The 16379-nt window shown below is 40.6% G+C and overlaps 1 protein-coding gene across 15 annotated transcripts in view; it reads right to left on the bottom strand.

Annotated features, from left to right (window-relative positions):
* Window positions 1-11940: 11940 nt before the first annotated feature.
* The window catches only part of atp11a (ATPase phospholipid transporting 11A), a 30973-nt gene continuing 26534 nt past the window's right edge, over window positions 11941-16379 (bottom strand). For 6 of the 15 annotated variants that reach the window (XM_088289684.1, XM_088289687.1, XM_088289686.1 and 3 more), the window contains 4 exons: window positions 16250-16315; window positions 16057-16160; window positions 15773-15938; window positions 11941-14321 (listed from right to left, as the gene is read on the bottom strand). In XM_088289684.1, coding sequence (XP_088145810.1) covers window positions 14040-14321; window positions 15773-15938; window positions 16057-16160; window positions 16250-16315 — 618 coding nt within the window. In that variant the 3' untranslated portion in view covers window positions 11941-14039. The other 9 variants (XM_088289690.1, XM_088289698.1, XM_088289695.1 and 6 more) reach the window with 7 other exon arrangements.

Here is a 16379-nt window from a genome sequence, read left to right as displayed (position 1 = left end):
TACTGATGATAGTTGAGATCCGACAGGAAAATGGGGGTAAAGCTCTGTTGAGGTTTGGAGGTGAGGATGAGCAGCTCATATTTGAGGCAGAATTTGAACTTTGCACTCCTCAGGCAGCTAGTTGTTCCAACACAGACTTTTTAAGTAGAGAAGAAGACGAAAAAGACGACGAGTGATGCGGCACGGTAGGAAGAGGATAGCGGTGCCCAGACACAATGGAAGCATCCTTCCTTTAACTCCTGGGGTGTTATCATCCAACCACAGAGACGCTCCAAACGCTTTAAAAAGCACATTTGAAGATGTATTAGTGCATCCCAGAAACCAATTGCTGCCAATAGGGGGCTGCTTGCTGCGCTTTGTGCATGCTTCTTTCCAGTTTTGTGTGCGTGCGTGTGCATGCGTTTGTGTGTGTGTGTGCGCGTGGGGGTGCGTGTCTATGTGTGGCTTCCACCAAATTCTCTTAGTGAGCGTTGCTAAGATGCTTTAGGCATGGGATTAGCTGGAGGCTCATCGCACATTCCATGACTGATAAAAAGGTACAAAGAGGAAGTGCCAGACAAACAGGAAGTTTGAATGAAAACATTAAAAAAACAACAACAGAGGGCACCTATGACATTGATAGGCCAACAGGAGAACTAGAAGACTAGAATGAGGACAAACGAGGAAATGAGGGGCAAAGGTGAGGACGGGGGCGAGGGAGATGAGGAAGAGAAGGCGGGCGAGAGGCAGAACAAGCTTGCAGATGGTTGCATCAGCATGCTCACCACCGATGGCGAGATGGAGAGAATAAGCCGCATAATCAAGCGTGGAGACAGCCACGAAAAAGTGTCCAGGACGTCACCTTGCCACTGTGATGCTTGGAAAGCCTTCAGAGCTGCGCGATGGCAGCCGAGGCGTCCCAGTTTGAGCAAACGCCAATGACTCAACGGTACATATCTTCAAAATCCCTGTTTATTTTTGTCAGTTGTCAATCAGCCTGACATACATACAGATGAACTAGCAGCTTCTTGTTCACAACAAAGACTTATACATATGTCTAAAATGCACTGTATTTCATATTATTCGTTACTTGTTTTGAAAACTTTGTTTCTTTACCAAGTCACTGTCGAGTAATAAATGACTTGTTCCTTTTAAGACACTTTTTTTTCTCTTTAGTTTTAAATCTGTGATTAACTAATTGATTAATGCTTTAAAATAAATAAATATATTTCGGGTTATGTATAACAGATGCCAGCCTGAGTAGTAAAAGCTCTTCTCAAACCTTCTTATACGCTTATAAGGCGGGCCGGTGGCCTGGCATTTTAGCTGAGCGGTTAGTGCTCTCCGCTCCAAAGCGGTGCAGGTTTGATGCCCAAGTTGTGTGGTCGCCGCAAGAATAAAAATGCCATACACACGCCCACAAGTGATTGTGGCTGAAAATCGTCTCATGTTCAAAAACCCATGATTGTCACCCATCTTTGATGATGCAATTTTAGTTATTCAACAAACGTGACATTTGTGGGGTCTCCTGAAATTTGATGAGCTTGGAGGTCTGAGAATACTACATTTTTTACTGGAAGCACTGTAATATGTTGTGGACCAACAAACCATCTCATTGTGATACAGAAAGGAAAACAGCACTGCATAGCTCAAAGACAACAACTAATCCCAAAAAGTAGTTAATGAGAACATGTGACAATGTTCTGAAGGAAAATTGTAAACACTACCCTGTACCCTACCCTGTAGGAATTACAATACAACTTTATTTATACAGCGCATTTCACAACAGCTGGAGCAGTAATAAAGCGCTCTCCCTCCTGTTAAACGACGAGCAGCAGCATTTTGTACCAGTTAGAGGTGCTTGAGGGAGAACTGGCCTATTCCAAAGTAATGTCCATCCATCCATCATCTGTACCGCTTCTCCTCACTAGGGTAGCAGGGGGTGCTGGAGCCTAGCCCAGCTATCTTCGGCAGTAGGCGGGGGACACCCTGAACTGGTTGCCAGCCAATTGCAGGGCACACAGAGACAAACAACCATCCGCGCTCACACTCATACCTACGGGCAATTTAGAGTGTTCAATCGACCTGCCATGCATGTTTTTGGAATGTGGGAGGAAACCGGAGTACCCGGCGGAAACCCACGCAGGCACGGGGAGGACATGCAAACTCCACACAGGATGGCTGGAGATGGGATTGAACCCACGACTGATGCTGTCTCTCACTGTGAGGGCATCGTGCTAACCAGTCTGACACCGTGCCGCCCCCAAAATAATGGGCATTACAGTAATCTAGTGATGACATGTCATCATCCACACTACTTATCTTGTACAAGGTCGCTGGACCCCAGCTGTCTACAGGCAAAAGGGGCACTACACCTCAAACTGGTCACGAGCCAGTCACAGGGTACACACAGACACTGTCATTGAGAGGGAACCGAACCCACGCTGCCCGCACACATGTCGGACGAGTGCACCACTACACCATCAGAGACTACAATGCGTCATCATTAAGTTATTGAGCAGTATTTAAGAACAAATACTTTTGAATTGTGCCTGTGTGTGTAGGTGTGCGTGTGTGTGTGTAGTCCACTTTGAATGCGCATTTTGCTTCCTTAACCAGTAAAGATCTGAACAGTAGCGTCTGATGCAGATCAATGGTGCAGATGAGAATGAGGCAACATTGAAAAAAAGGGAGCTGGTTATAATCGACTGAAGCTTTGACCTCTCAGACACCACCGCAAGCTTACATTTTACAGTACCAATTGCTTCCGTACTCATGCGCCCCTCTCCACTGTCCTCCCCAAGCGGCCACTCGGCCGATAAGTCCGAGGCGAAGACTAAAAGCTCTTGCAGGGTGAATGACAATAGGAGGCCAGGAAAGTGCTCGCTCGCTTTCTTCCATGTCCTCTCTCTTTCGCCACAGGAAGACATTATGGAAGTCATTACTGTGGGCCTCTAAGTCACTGCAGAAGTGTCGTCTTTGACCTGGTCAGACTGCATGCATGAGTGTGTGTCTGTGTGCATGTGTGTCTTTGCATATGCCCTGTAGGACGCCTTTCAGTCTTTTTTTTATTTTTTTAACCACTCAGAATCTGGACTTTCCCCTGCTGAGAACATGTTTGACATGTATGTCACCTATGTGTGAAGTGATATGCATGCACACCCACAAGCTTGAAAATAGTCCCTGAAAGTATGGAGTCGACGAGTGGTAACCTTTAACCTTGGTTTAAGCTTTGAAGAGAATTTGTCGAGAACTGTGACCGCTGACAGAATCCTCATCTTCCTCTCTACTGTTCAGGAGTGATTGTACCTTTTTTGTAAATGGAAAGTTGGGAGCGCGTGACAAGCATTTAGGCTGAGTGGCTGATGGTGGACAATGAAAAAAGAGGGGAAGAAAAGAGGGAAGGGAAGGAAAAAGAGGCAATAATTGAAGGCAAGCAATGGGTGGCTGTGCATAGTCACCACAGGTGGGGAAACTGGATGGAAGGAGGGGATGATCAACAGGTGCACAATTGGAAACATTGTTGAAAAAAGTCAAATATTTGATGCAATTAAATTGTTCATGACTAGCAGTTAACATGCGTGACAATTATTACTGAGATGCAGGGGGGGGGGGTAATCACGTTATGTAAGGTTTAGTATTTGTGTCATTCATGTAGCACTGTTTAGTTTGATGGTGTCATTGTCTGGTGTTAACACTTGTTTAGTTATTCGCATACATTTTGAGCATCTGTGCAGGGAGGTTGTTTCATGTTTAATGTATGTAAACACAGCCATGTCAGATATCACTTGAAAGGGAAATAAGACTTAAACTGGAAGTAGGCACTTTGATTTACAGTTTAAATCAAGCATTTGTTATTGGTTTAAACAACAACAACAAAGTATCATGGAAATTTGTTTTGTATTTTTTCATCTGGTCTACAGTTTATGGTTATGCAAAAATGACTGATGTAAAAATTGGCATTACATCCACAAAGCTACTTGTGGCCTAACCTGTTTGCACAGTACTGGATATACATTTACAAAATAGAAAATGATTCATTACATTGACCTATTCAATCCTCAGCAGCCTAGAACCGGGATGCACATACTGTATGATGGTGTCAATGTTACCGCCGCAGTGTGCAGGTGTTGGACTCATGAGATGATAATTGATTGCAAGTGAGGTACGCGGCAGCTTGTTTGTCAAGGTGGCAAAAAAAACTCGACCAACAAGTTTTTTCATTTCTTTTGCTTGTGTCCTTGCCCCTCTTGCCATTCTTCAGGGTGATCTCTCAAATGTATTCATACAGAAGACAAGAAATTCCGCTCACATTCACAGAGTCAAAAAAGGAATTATGACAAAGAAAAGAAAATATAGATAAACTTAGTCATTATAGAATACAAATGTTTCAAACTTGACCCTCTTTGCCTTTGACGTGATTCTTTTGCGGCTTGATGAGAATGTGGTTGCAGCAAAGAAATTAAATGCATTATTATCACCATGGCACCCATCACATCATGTGAGAAGTAGTACAGCACATGGATGGATGGATAATATAATATAATATAATATAATTAATATAATATAATATAATATAATATAATTAGAAATTAGAAATTAGAAATCCCTTTATTGTCATTGTACTCAAGTGTGCAACGAGATTAGAGGGCTCCCCTCTCCAGTGCAATACAACAATAATACAGACAAATATATAAATTAGATAAATAAATAAGAGAGTGCAATGGAATTTAGTACTGAATAGGGTATATAAAAACACATCATGATGCTGTTCTGCAAGGTAAGGGTGTTCTCGTGTGTGTGTGAGAGTTCAGAATGGAGATGGCTCTCGGAAAGAAACTGTTTCTCAGTCTATTGGTCCTCGATTTGATGCATCTGTAGCGCCTGCCAGAGGGCAACAGGTCGAACAGGTGTGAGTTTGGGTGGGTATTGTCTTTGACGATGTTGAGAGCCCTTCTGAGGCACCGGGCAGTGTAGATGTCCGATAGTGAGGGGAGAGGGCAGCCAATAATCCTTTGCGCTGTTTTGACTGTCCTCTGGAGCCTCACTCTGTCCGCCTCAGTACAGCCGCTGTACCAGGTGGAGACACAGTACGTCAGCAGGCTCTCGATGGACGAGTGGTAGAAGGCTAGCAGCAGCTTCCTGTCCAGGTTGAATCAAGCTGTCAGTCTCTTTACCTCCTCTCTGTAGGCTGTCTCGTCACCTTCCGAGATCAGACCGACCACTGTCGTGTCGTCAGCAAACTTGACGATGGTGTTGTTGCCGTGGGCCGGGCTGCAGTCGTAGGTGTAGAGGGCGTACAGGAGAGGGCTCAGCACGCATCCTTGAGGGGAACCGGTGCTCAGCATGCGGGTGGAGGACGTGTAGGGGCCGAGCAACACAGTCTGGGGTCTGTTGGTCAGAAAGTCCTTAATCCAGAGGCGTGTGAGGGCAGGGAGGCCGAGAATGTCCAGTTTGGCGACGAGGATGTCTGGGATGATCGTGTTGAATGCCGAGCTGTAGTCCACAAAGAGCATCCTTGCATAGCTCTGCTGTTGTTCCAGGTGGCCCAGCACAACATGCGGAGCAGTGTCGATGTAATATATATATATATATATATATATATATATATATATATATATATATATATATATATATATATATATATATTATATTATATTATATTATATTATATTATATAAAAACGTGCATGGTAGTTGATTGGTCATTGGTGTGCTTGTTCATCTTTGTTGTGACCTGCGATTGTCTGGCAACCAGCTCAGGACAATCCTACCGCTCGAAGATATCAGGGAGAGGCTCCAGTGCGCCCGTGACCCACGTGAGGAGATGATGGATGGATGGATGGATATATTATATTATATTATATTATATATAATATAATATAATATATATTATATTATTATATTATATTATATATATATTATATTATTATATATAATATAATAGTATATAACATAATAATATAATAATAATATAATAATAATATAATATAATATAATATAATATAATATAATATAATATAATATAATATAATATAATATAATATAATATAATATAATATAATATAATATAATATAATATAATATAATATATCCATCCATCCATCCATCATCTCCTCACGTGGGTCACGGGCGCACTGGAGCCTCTCCCTGATATCTTCGAGCGGTAGGATTGTCCTGAGCTGGTTGCCAGACAATCGCAGGTCACAACAAAGATGAACAAACACACCAATGACCAATCAACTACCATGCACGTTTTTAGGCATGCAGGCACAGGGAGAACATGCAAACTCCGCACAGGAAGGCCAGAGCCGGAATTGAACCCACGACCTCACGCAACATAACATAACGTAACGCTTTGTTACAGTATTTGAATTATTAATGCGTTCATTTTTTGATTCTGTGTTGATAATGCCAGGTGTTAACATTGGTGGAAAGATTTTTTTGTATTTGTGCATTTCCACACGTGTGCTATTTCATGTGCCTCATTAATTGTGAACATCCACAGTTTTTCTGTGTCGCTTCAAACGAAGTGAACATTGAAAACAAGAACAAAAAACAACTACTAGACAGTTGGGAAAATATTTGTAGGCGGGCTCCCAAAAAGTGCTCTCACTCTTTCACCCAAAGTTAGCTGGCAAAGGCTAAAATTAGTCGCCACGCTGCAAAAATAACTCCTCTAGCCAGCACTTTCTTTGAGATTCAAGCAACAGTACCCTCTGCTGGTTGCTGCTTCTGCTGTTACACACTCTGAATGTGTCGAAACCCCGCCCTCAAGGGCCGCTGCCCTGCCCGTTTTTCATCTCTCCCCGCAGCAACACACCTGATTCAAATGATCAGGATTGTTATCAAGCTTTTTCAATACTTGCCGATGAGCTGATCATTTGTTTTGCAGCTAGGAGAGATTGAAAATGGTCCTTGAGGACCATTTGGCATGCCTGCTCTGCGTCAACAAAAAATGATCTTTTCTGAATTATAATTGTTTTCAGGCAATCTAAATGAGAACTAACGTTATCCTGATACCAAATAAAGAGTAATCTTCGTGTATAGTCTAAGCGCACATATACGCTAGATAGTACATGTGGACAAGTGATATAAAATTGAGAGTGAAAAGAAGCATAAAAACTTCAGCTTTCTGTTAAGGGCAACACAGATTCGTGTAACTGATGGCATTTGACTCTGTTGGTCTGTTATTATGATGCACGCATGGCGTGTTATTTGTAATTTGTTTGCTGTCAGTTCTGTATGTGATAAAGTCAGCTTGAAACAGGCTCACAGCTGAAAATGTAGCTCTATAGCATGCCCCTACACAGATCAAAAGTGTCCCCAATATGTTGATGTAAAAAAAGGCATGTAAATGAACACAGACAACAGATGTTTCTTATTCTTCTCTGTTGGAGATCAACTAGAAAAAAGAAAAGGTGCATATCTAACTTATACGGTGCAGTGTCACATTCATTAGTGCAGAAGGAATTTTCATACAAACTTAAAAAAAAGCCTTTGAAACTATAGACCATAATGCATTAATGGAAAAACTAGAGAGATACAGTGCGAGAGATTTTGCATATAAATGGATAAAAAGTTACCAAGATGATAAAGATCAGTATGTGCCAATAAAGTACATAAAATCGAACCAGTATAACTCAAGGAGTTCCCCAAGAGTCTGTGCTTGGTCCCAAATTGATCATACATACATATGAACGATAACTGCTGTTTCTCTCTCTCTCTCTCTCTCTACTTTAAAAAAAAAAGTTCTATTTGTTGTTGACACAAAATTATATTGTTCCGATGGATCTCGAGGAGCTTGTGACGACTGTGGAAAACGAATTAAAATTGTTAAAAAAAACTGGTTTCAGACAAATAAATGTTATCTTTACATTTAAATAAGACCAACTTTGCAATCTTTGTCACTAGTACAATTAAACACCAAGTCAAAATCATCATTGACTCTATTGAAAGTAAATGAAATATAATTTCTTGGAGTTATTGATGCAAAATTATGCGTGAAATCGAAGATAAAATATTTTCAAAGTGAAATAGATAGAACTGTAGGAATCCTTTATAAAACCAAGAATTCCGAAAGAATGAAATCATTATACATATACTGTTCATGATTACTGCTATACCTAACCTATTACCAAACATGCGGCCATATTGGGCACTTTCCTTGTGATGTTACGTGTGCTGTTTGCTAGACTGTTCATTTTGGGCTCGTAAATCGGTCGATTGGGCCATAAAAATACCAGATGGCGTTGACAAGGTTCCCATAATTTAAACATAACTCCTATATGTTCTTCTTTGGAGAGAGGAGGGAACTAAAAATTAAAAGTTCAATAGTTGACAGAGCAGTCAGCCTGTGAGTCCCCAATGCGACTTTTATCACAATGCTGCATCCGTAAAACATAACTGATCATCACCAAAATGCATGTGCGCAAGTGTAGGCACGTGACACTCATTCTCTGAAAATATTAAAACAAAATTCACAATGATTTCAAAGCTAGGCACGTCGGAAGCTCGCTGTCCTTATTTTCCTTGTAGAGTGGCAGCAATCTGTCACATTTGAACAAAAACTCATATTGAATTATCACCAAAAAATACATGGACATGCATAATAATGTATGACAATAATTGTCTGAAAATATTAGAATAAAAATTAAAATAAAAACTCAATATTTTGGAGTTGTCACATCAGAAGCATGAATATGTATATTGATGGGGCAAAGCTTCCAATGTGACTATCATTTAAAATATTGCAAGTTTTGTTCTAATATTTTAAGACTATGATCATCATATTTTCTCACATTCAAATACATTTTGGTGATAATCGATTATGGTTTACAGATGTAGAGTTGCGATAGGAGTCGTATTGGAGGCTCGCAGGCTGACTGCATTGTCAAGCATATGCTGTTAGTGTCATAATGATTTTTTTTTGTTATTGATTAATGCTAGGTGGTAAAAGCATGCTGTATGGTGTGCCACCCACCCATATATGTGTGAAAACAGTATTTTTTAACTTCTACTGTATTGCAATTTATGTTGTATCTGAGTCTATTGTGTGTCAAGACAGTGATGCATGCTCAAGACATGACCATCATGAGGAGAAGGAGAGGGAAAAAATGTTTCTGCACAATTTCCCTTGAGAGGAGCTGCCAAGGCTGAAGATCATGCCAAACGCTAAATGACAAATTTTCTCTTTGTTAAAAAAAAAATCTGACAAACTTTCAAAACAATCATCAGACTGATGTTTTTCCTTGCAATTTCTCGGCAAGGTCATGATGATTGGAGCGATATAATTAGAAAACAATCAACTCAGTTACAAACAATTTATTATTTGTAATTTGTATTTCCCAGGTAATTCATAGATTTTTAACATAATTGGTGGCCTCGGTCGACCAACAAGCCAGGCCTGCGCTGCCAGGGAATATTTTATGTGTTCTTTACCAAGGAAAGGCATGGCCCTTTTATTTATAGAGCACATTTCATACACAGGGCAACTTAACATGCTTCACACAAGCAAAAACACAACACCTACGAGCATTTACAAACACAGCATTCAATGACATTCAGAAGAACAGCGGAGAAAACAAAATTAGCTGACAAAATGAACAGTGTAAAATGACAAAATTTGAACACATTAAACTAGGCGAAGATCCAATATGGCCCATTTTTCACTAATGAGCTTGGTATATATATTTTTTTTAATCAGGAAACTGAAATCAGTTTGCAGTTTCTTTTTTGTCTTCTCATTTTGAAGAAATTAGGAAATAAGTGACGACTTGAAAAACACCTACTTTTAATGAGGAATATGGCCACTTTACCCCTTCGCTCTCTCTGTTTCACTCAGAGTAAATTAAGGGACCGATAAACTCTCCATTGGAAATCATTGTACTTTCATTGATCATAACGTCCAAACATGGTGAACAATTGGCACCAAAATTCATGTTGACATTCCCACCTACGACCACTTCAACATATCAAAAGGATTAACCTTTCCGTGCCTGATTTATATGAGAATGAGGAACTCCAATGCTAACGGGGAGACATCCAGCGTTCTCTTTTTTAAACGGGGTTTGACAGCGGCTACTATCAGGGGTTTAGGAAACTTCCCTGACTGAAGTGAGCAGTTGATTATTTGCTGTAACTTGGTTACCTTTGTTTCTCAGTTGTTTAGATAACAGGTTAATGCAAAAAAAAATACCAAAACCATTTCGAAGTTCCAATAAATCAATCGAAGTTCCACAAAAGTTTAGATAGAGTCGCATGGAAGATTTTGGTCCAGATAAATGTGAGGATAAAAGATTCCGCTCAACCTCCCCCACAATTCAGGTGTAGATGGCTCCATTGTATTGATGCCGTCAATGTGTGTTGAAGTCTTTTCAGATAGAATGTCGGCCATGACCTCACCCTCTTTTTTTTTTTTTGCAGCCTTTTGAGTAACACAGCTCAATAATACGTAGGTATAGTCAACAATGCCATGACAACTTTTCAAGGTTATTGTTAATAAATATTTTACAGAGTCATCCGAGCTCAACATCTTTTCAGCTCTTTTACTACTGTACTTTCAGCCAATGGTGTACTTAAATATTGACCAATGATGTCTTTTGTTTACCATTACACTACAGTATTCTTATTACAGTACTTTTATCACTGCAGTATTTTTCTAATCTTTGCAGTACTTTTACTATTACAGTACTTTCACCATTGCAGTATATTTTATCATTGCAGTACTTTTTACCATTACAGTACTTTTATCATTGCAGTATTTTCTATCATTTCAGTACTCTTACCATTACAGTACTTTTATTATTGCAATATTTTTATCATTGCAGTATTTTCAATCATTCAGTAATTTTTATCATTACAGCGTTTCCCCCTCTGTATAATGGACAGGCATTAGGAGTGTTTCCTTACACTTAGATACGTTTATACTGTGTATATTTGCATGCTTTTTATGAATGTCTGCTGCTAATGTTACACATTAACGGCTACATTACACCGCCGACTCTGTGTGATCTATATCTTTGCTGCTGTAACACTTCAAATTTCCCCATTGTGGGACTAATAAAGGACATCTTATCTTATCTGATCTTATCTTAACATTGACCATTCATCCCAGACAGGCTTTATTCTATGGGCTGATATTTGTGCCACTAGAAACTGAATATTTGAATTGAAGACTGAATATTTGAATTGAAGACTGGATATTTGAATTGAAGACTGGATATTTGAATTAAAAACTGAATTATTGAATTGAAAACTGAATTATTGAATTATTAATTATTCAAATATCCAGTCTTCAATTCAAATATCCAGTCTTCAATTCAAATATTCAGTCTTCAATTCAAATATTCAGTTTCTAGTGGCACAAATATCAGCCCATATTATTCCTCCAATCTGGCTGTCTTCACGACTCTCATCATGGGGTCAGAGGTGCGCAGAGTTGGGCTGCGACAGAAGTGAAAAGGATGACGGCAAGCCAATCGATTCAAGAAAGACCTTTGTTACACTCAGTCTCTTTTTACCGTAACTCTTTTGATTAAACAGTACTACTGTGCTGCACCTCAGTGGAGAACAGGTGAATTGCAGTAGTAAAGCACACGAACTGCAGGGGCATTTCAGCAGGGGGTAAAGTTGTGCCATGCCAATTTGCACTGTTGGCCGATTCAGCCCCTGTCCGCTGTGTGGAAAAATTGTAATACCATAGTACATGAGTCCCAAACGTGAGTCATTTGAAACCAAACAAGCGTTCGAAAAAAAAAAACAAAAAAAAACCAAGAATAAAATAAAAAATGGAAAAAATATTTGCAATAATTAAAATGTGTGCAGATTATATTTGTTTTATATTTGCTATTGCAAATGATATAAATGTATATTTCCAACCTTTTCCCTTCAAAAACCGATTCCATCCATCATCTGCACTGCGAGTCCTCACAAAGGTTGCGGAATACAAAAGACCCCAAAATTGTACACAAAAGAGCATGTTTATTAACTTCTCTTTGTTGTGTATTTGAGTCAGTATCTATTTATACATAATGTCTGTAATGAGCAACACAAGACACTATTCAACAATGTGTGAAATAACACACTCACTTTGGAAACTGTCGGTTTGGGTGACTTTGACAGGTCAAGAGAGTCAGGACAAGTTCAATTGGTGCAGTTTTGAAACCCAAAGCTACAAATGGCTTTAGAAGTTTTTATAACAAAAGGCAAATCATCAGACAAAGACACATTTTCCGCAGTGTTTAGGAACGGCGTATTCCTCACACGCACACGGTTGTGTTTCGCCCATACAATACACTTTATTAGTGTCAAATCAATAATGTCGCCAGATAGTAAATATGGAATATGGAAAGAGTACCACAGCATAACTAGAGGTACATGAGAACATTGGGTACAAATGTAGACAAACTGCTTCTGTCACAAGCTAACAGCAACACAAGTCCAAGTAGTGATGCTCATGTAAGAAATACATGTACATTAGTTAAAAATAAAGTCACAGTTTGTAACATTGGTCGACTGCAATTTAAATAAGTCTTTCTGCATGTGCAGCATATAAAACATAAAAACAATACATACAAATAATGAAATTATACGCAAGTTCTCAAACATTTTGTGCAGTTTGTTCTTTGATTGGTTTCCAGTGCTGTTCGGAGTGAGAGGTGTTTAGATTCACCTGCTCGGTGATGCACCCACACACACGCATTCTGCATTGCAGAGATATCAGCTACACAAGGCACCTAACAGGAAGCAGCTACAAAAATCTGAAGCAGCGACAAGGCTTTGGTTCAGAGACAATGAGTAGAGAGTAACATTTCATCTACTTCTTTCTATTCACATACTGAAGCGGAAGTGACATGTGAAGATGGGGATCGGTCAAAGTGAAGCTGGCGGTCAAGTGGGCTGTACCACATCGGCAGCGTCATTGCCACAGAGACAATGACTGGAGGAGAGTGTGAAGGAGAGAAAGAAAGAAGACAGGAGAGGAAGCAGTTGAAACTGGCATATGACAACGGAATACATAGAGATATATTATACAAAGGGTTTACTTTTAGCAGAATTAAAAACTACTCTTCTGTGACCTACGTTTAGCCACCACAGGCATATTGACCGATTTACAGCACAGTAAACCAACTGAGCCTCCACAATGTCACATATTCACTCTGCACCTACGGTAAATGTGAGCGATGTTGTATTCATCACACAACATCAAAGGCAATGCGACAATGCGGACAGTCGCACAACTACCACTGCTAGCAGAAGATTCCTTATAAAAAGGGCCTCAACTAAAGGTTGAGAAGAAAAGGGCTGGCAACATACATGCTATTATAATGTCGACCGTACACAGGCAAAACACAATGCATACTGCAATGTCTATGTGCTAGACGCTAGCTAGACTAAGGACATGGAGAAGCCTACGAGTGTTGGATGTAAACACGCAGGCCTCTGCCCTCTTGAGACACCTTTCTTACACTGTTGCAGTGTGTCTTATGAAGTATTTCGGGACAATGTGTTTGCACGCAGGCAGGACCAGTTAGTCCTATAAAAACACAGAACACACAGACAGTGAGAAAGACGGAAGGATGGAAGGAAGGAAGGAAAGAAAAGGTTTGCTTAGTCCATAGGGACAAGAGGTGCTCTCATCACAATTTCAGTCTGCAGAGATGATAATGGTTGCTTAACCATCATAATACACACAAAACAAACTCAGCACATCCCATTAACCCAATTGCACTTTAGAATTAAAGGGCAAGTATGCATGATTCCAGGGATAATGTTGAGCCGCAAAGCTGTGACACTGAGCCCTTATCGGAATGTAGTCCTCTCCATCGCCATCCCAGAATGCTTTGTGTCATGCTTGGCTGCTGACTCGGGAACAGTCAAGAAGGTCACTTTCAACTCCTTACAGTAGGGTTGTGCATACCTGCTATTAGCAACATGTTCTCCAGCGTAGTGACATTGATAAATTAGCTTAGCACAGCTCGACTTTGAAGCTCCTGGTTCATTTGAACAGAATTCAACTGGTTCTGTTCACAAAACTGTTGTTTCATGACAATGAATAAATTAGACAGAGGTCTCCGGCCCAGTCCCAATGAAGGTGTGGCCCTGCTTAGAGGTGTGGTTGACAACATTGAATCCCAGCAGGGGCGCGAAGGTGCAATAATCTGGGGGCCTCTGCCAGCGTGTCAACATGACTTTCTTGGTAAAAGGTTCAGACCTTGTAGGGTTCGGCTTGTTCCTGTGGTTGCTGGAACCTCGACGGCAGCTGCCAACACTGGGAGCAGCATGGATCGACGACAAGGGGGTGAACTCGGAAAGCTGACCCTTGTATAGTTTATCGGCATTCTGTGTGAATATCAGAATGGAGAATAAAAATGTAACAATTGAAGTTTGCAGAGGAGCTACACCAACATCCCAGCTGGGTTCAGAGTTTCAAAAGTGTGCTTCTAACTAAATGCTTGAATTAGCAGTACTTGATGTTTTTTGCTCTGATTGGTCAACTGGGATGTTATGTCCACTTTTATAGCTTCCTTATTAACAACAAACCATGGAAATAGAAACATGAGTGTTCACCCTCATGGATGTTTTGGAAGAAAGAAAGCACTCGGTCACCAGAGAGCCCCAGAGATGCAAACATCAAACCACCCAAGCAGCCAACACACATGCACAACCACCTGATAGTCAGGTTCAAACTTCTTCGATGTAGGAAAAAAACCCAACCCTTTATCAGAACAGGACACACACACACACACACCCCGACACACAAGGTAAGCTTTACCATGCTGAATCCCTCTAGGCTCGTGTGACAGCTAGCCCACCTAGCAAGGAGTCAGAACTCAGGCAGGCTTCGGCCTCCTCATAAGCTCTATTATCCGTCACATGCTGCATACACGAACACACACATCACACACACGCACACACACACACATATAGATAAAAAAACGTTTTTTTCTCTTCAAAACTGAATCCAGATGTGACTTGAGTTTCATGCAAATGAACACATCAAAAAAGGAACACGGTGGGAAAGAGGAAGGGAAGGCGGGTCGAAAGGAAAGACAGCGGACGGGTCACCTCGGGGTAGGGTTAGAAACTGATTCTGCTGGAGGTCTGAGACAGCATAAAGATGGTGGAAGGCTGAGAGGCAAGGCACCGACGTTTCATCTGCTGGGGGAGCAGAATTGGAGGAGTGGGGAGGAGGAACCAGGAAGTCAGATGATGAGGAGGAAAAGAGGGAAAGGATAGAAACTTTAAAGCTTAAAAGATCAGTCAGTTCTATAAATAGATGTACAGTATTTCAGTGATACAGTTATTAAAACTATAGGTAAGGGTGAAAGAAACATTTCAGGATCAATCAGATTGAATATTAGCTTGCTGCAAGTAAAGGGAGATGAGAAGGTTTTGATCACAGATCATATGGAAGAAGCTCACTGCCACAGTGAGTTAGACGACGTTTCGAACTGGACAATGAATGCACATCAGCTGAAAGGATTGGACAATATTAAGAAAACAATTTCATAATCAACACTTAATTCCACACTTAACTGCAAACACTAATTCTTTTGATCTGGTCTGAAATGAAGTTTAAAAAAAAAAAAAGCAAAGACATGCACACACAGAGTCTGACTGACTTACATCCACAAGAGCAGGAACATAGCCGAGTCCTGCATACATCTGCTGACCGGCCCACAGCCACCAATTAGACATGACACTCTCAGTCTTACCAAACTTAAAATTAAAAACTTAAGTTGGGCAAAAGTTACCCACTAATGACTCTCACTACTAGGGAAAGAGTTTACCTGTATGCGTTCAGTTGTAGTGGGCCAAAGTGACCTCCAAATGACCTTCTTAAGCACATCTGGAAGAAGACTGGCTGTAATCAGCAGTACTATGCTAAGCCACGCGGGGCCACTGGACAACATCTGCATGAATACATAATACATCCTTTGGTAGTTGAGGAATGGCCTGCGGGTCACAAGACATGTTGGGACAACTCGTTTATCAGCGAAAAAAGCTCAACATTGCAGAGCAAAATGGGAACGGGCAAAAAAAAAAAAAAAAAAAACACATGGACAAAACCTACCAGATGATTCCTCCCCACAGCAGAGAGAACACCACAAAGAAGATAAGCGAGCCCCAAATAACAAAGTGATTGATCCAAGTCCAGTAATGTGTATCGATGGCCAACTGCAAGCAGACAAAATATGTCAATGTATGTCAGTGTGCATGGGGGTGTGTGTGGGGGGGGGGGGTGCATTTGTGTGTTTATGATCTACCTTGAATGTAACCGTAAAGACCAGCACTGTAAAGACCAGAGTCCCAAAGGTCCAGTTTCCAAACATCTGCAGGAAAAAAAAAGTTCCTGTTTCTTGTCCAATTAATAAAACATCTACAAAACAAACATTG

This window comes from Idiotropiscis lumnitzeri, chromosome 3 (genome assembly GCF_059441095.1).
Source record: "Idiotropiscis lumnitzeri isolate Australia: NSW breed Sydney's pygmy pipehorse chromosome 3, RoL_Ilum_1.0, whole genome shotgun sequence".
NCBI classification, from domain to species: Eukaryota; Metazoa; Chordata; class Actinopteri; order Syngnathiformes; family Syngnathidae; genus Idiotropiscis; species Idiotropiscis lumnitzeri.
Note: the sequence above shows the minus strand (reverse complement) of the source record. Positions and strands in the feature narration are given on the sequence as shown.